The sequence below is a fragment of the Ceratina calcarata genome, unplaced genomic scaffold (assembly GCF_001652005.2).
Source record: "Ceratina calcarata isolate Rehan_Ccalc_2016 unplaced genomic scaffold, ASM165200v1 scaffold388.2, whole genome shotgun sequence".
NCBI lineage: Eukaryota > Metazoa > Arthropoda > Insecta > Hymenoptera > Apidae > Ceratina > Ceratina calcarata.
In genome coordinates, this window is record NW_017162104.1 from 64,825 (window position 1) to 68,396 (window position 3,572).

General features: G+C 38.2%; 1 protein-coding gene across 1 annotated transcript in view; it reads right to left on the reverse strand.

The window, feature by feature from the left end:
* The window catches only part of LOC108626008 (sodium-coupled monocarboxylate transporter 1), a 7,484-nt gene extending 4,118 nt beyond the window's left edge, over positions 1-3,366 (reverse strand). The window contains exons 1-2 of the mRNA XM_018026404.2: positions 3,005-3,366; positions 229-571 (exon numbers count right to left, since the gene is read on the reverse strand). Of these exons, the coding sequence (XP_017881893.1) occupies positions 229-561 (333 nt within the window). The 5' untranslated portion in view covers positions 562-571; positions 3,005-3,366. The remainder of the gene's footprint in view (positions 1-228; positions 572-3,004) is intronic.
* Positions 3,367-3,572: the final 206 nt, after the last annotated feature.

Below are 3,572 nucleotides of genomic sequence, written 5' to 3' on the forward strand. Positions count from 1 at the left end.
AAATTGTTAATCATTTAACAAATCATGAACAGTTTCGAGGGAATTGTACATCAAATAAAAGAGGTATTTTCTAAGAGTAATGCAATTCGCATAACACGAACAGAACATGACTAATAGAAATTAGAATATATTAAAATATTACATAGAACAGTTGTGAAAGTCTAAATGAAAGCATTGAGCAAACGGAATTTATATTAAAAGAAATGCTTCTGATTTGTTTTTTATTACCTGCTTGTACATCTCGGCGGGATTGCCGAGGAGTTCGATAGCGGTGATAAAGCTAGCCGCGAGCGACATCGCCATAGGGAACGTGCCCATGCTCGAGCCACCGAGGAGGAAGTCTTCACTCGTCTCCTGTTTCTCCGCGAAGAACCCATAGAAAGTACCAATCAGGCAGGAGATTATCAGCATCGACGCCAGTACTGTGTAATCGGCCCAGGAGAAATAATGTAGAAGGACTGGGTGCTCCTGGCGACATTTCTCGTCCGCCGACGGCCGCTGCGTCGATTCCGAAGAGGAAACGGCGAAGAGGAAGATCAGAACGAGTAGGTGGGACCTCATCCTTCAGGTCCTTCGATAAAATAAAATAATTCTATGAGGAAACGAAAATCCTGAATGATTGAAGCGAGTTTCTATGATACTTAAATTATTTCTTTCAATTCGCTTTTGCACAAAGATCCACGGCCTGATAATTAAAATTTAATATTATCTTTTATAAAAAAAATGTGAAAATGAAATATTTATATTGTATGTTTCATGTGCGAAAATGTATTGAGATTTTTTATTATGGACAAATCATCTGACAGAAATTGAATCGACGATTGTATTTACACTTCCACAATTGAGCATGTCTATTAGGAATTGATTAGAGAGACGTAGGAAGTCGATAGGGTGATACAAGAAAATGTATGTAGGTAATTGCACTTGACATTCCCGGCCTTGAGCCGCATTGGTGGTCGATGTTAGATCGGATATCGCGTATAGATCCGTTGATCATGTGAATCGACACTTCCAGACAGATCTCCGTGTTACATTTTACGTAAGTTCCGCCTTAATTAAAAATCGACAATTGAAAAGTTGAAAGTGAACGCAGTAAGTCGATCAAAAATAGTACAGCATATTTCTTGGGTCTTTTTTTAATTTAACGACTGTTTCATTTTAGCCGTGAGTTAATAAACGACGAGACCCAATTAAAACCACGTTAGTCACGTTCGTTAATCGATGCAGCATGATTAATCGACCCTTACATAAGCAAAGTGTAACGCACCAGGATTATGAGTCTCGCGTCTCGCGGTATGGCACACGATTATTCATCGAACCGGGTGCAATTGTTTAGAAGGATTTGTGGCTATTAACACCGTTGCGTTCGATCATCATTAAGAGGTCCGGTTGTCTCTGGCTAGAACCAGTTAATTCAAAGGCGAACGGGGTCCAGTTTGTGCCAACGCGAAGGGCGACCTATCTATCGGTGATCCGATGAAATCTTATACCGTGTTCACGTGTCGACTTGTACTCATAAAATCAGCTACTATTAATCTGATATCTACGTATCTATACGTTTTCAAGTGCAGTCAATGCGCTGCTTTTGTTCTAGCAATCAGAATTATCATCAAGATTCTAGTTAGGGTTTTGCTTAAGGATGTATTGGCTATACAGTCAATCCTAAAAGTTTATGCACTTTAGAAACGCATTTTTTAAAAAGAAATCAGACGTCGGAACAACATTGCTAATAACGGATCATCATTAAGTCTGGACGAATCTGGTTAGAGCCGGTTTCCTGGTCGAATCGCTATCGATCTTTACGTTGTATATCTAACTATGAGAGACTCTTTGAAAAAGCTAACACACGTGTCTGTATTTGCATACCTGCTTTTCCTAATTTTCATGTTTTTCATCTGCCTCGCGTGTGTTCGATTGCGATAGGCAGACAGTTTTGAGTTAGTACACAGAATAAATTGTGAAAGCGATAGAAAAAACAAAGAAAATGAATAATGGAAATACAAGAAGAGTATTTCATATGGAAAAATATTGGATGAAAAGGGAAGAGAAGAGGAACGAATCTTGTTTGAATTGGACGAACAATGATTAATTAATAAGCGTAACCGTGAACACTTTTTATTGGAATTGATTTACGACTTACAGCTGCGACGATTGTGTATTATTTGGAAGCTGACAACCGGAAGCCGATGAATTTTAATTGCAACTCGGAGCATAAATATTCTGCCATTATTACCGAAACAAACGAGCGAATGAATGAATGGCCAACAATATCATTTCGTTGTCCCGTCATTATCAAAACAAAAATCATTATTACGCTTTGTATTTATCCTAAATGGCCCCGAGGGACATTATTCAGCTTATTTCCTCTCTTAAATTTATTATTCGAAACGTGCATTTTACATTTTTCGAAGAGCATCCTCTTTGAAAAGCTTGTTACTATCTCGAAGTTGAAAACATGCAATTATAATTTAGTATATCTAAAAGCGTCGACTAATGGTCCCCTTAAAAGTCTCAAGTTGTCACGCTTAATAATTTGCCAGCAGAGTTTGAGTAACTTTCAATGGAGGAAGTGTGCTTCAAAAAGAAGAGCCACTTATAACGAAATTAGTTTCCAAAGATGCATTAAAAGCAGTATGACACAAAGAGCAATAACAATTTCGAATATGGGGAACTTTGATCATTAAACTGTGGATTTTATGTATTTTAAGTCTGCAGCTAAAAGAAATTCATTTGTAAATTTTTTATTTTGTAAAAAAAATCTGCAATCTAATTGAACTACAGATTTTTGAATTAGTGCATAAAGTATCGACAGCAAACTGCATAGCAGAGTGTTTAAAGTTGTATGTAGGTATGTAAATTCAATATGTATTCGAATGATACATGCTAAATATTATATCTTAGATCGATACCCTACAAGATATTATTTTTCAGGAAAAACCACAGTCCAGTGATCATTATACAGTTATTATCAATGTGCCTGCCATTTAAAGTACTTGTCACTCACCTCTCGAAGTCCAATCTGAGCGAACGAGCCAGTGGGAAGAATTATAGCAAGATAATGACAAGGAGCTGTCGATGTAGCAAGTAGAATCCTAATGGTGATCTCTAACGAGTAGGAAGGTGCGAAACTGCAGCTGAATGATCTTGCTGGTCTTCCTGACGTAACGCATATATATGCCCGGATTTCTCGTTTTTTCCTTCGACTCGAACCGTCTCGAGTTCCCAACGAGCCTCGAGACTCTTTGAAAAAATACCGGGACCACCGATTAATTAATTAATTAATTAACAATGGATTATGTTAAACGGAGTGCGAGCGGGTTTTTCTGCGGTCGGTTTCGGGCACCGGATTAAACGAAGAACGATTTCCGACTGTCGGTTTTAATTGTCACATGTGCCCGTTTATATACGAAGCATCCCCTTCCAGGGCAGCGGCAGGGCCGAGTTTCTTCCATTCCGCGCGACTTATGGAAACGACACACATGAGAAACACACGGGCATGATTAATCTTGTAAACAATGCAGATCTTTTAACAAACTGGACATAAAATATTATAATGTCGTCGATTGGATAAA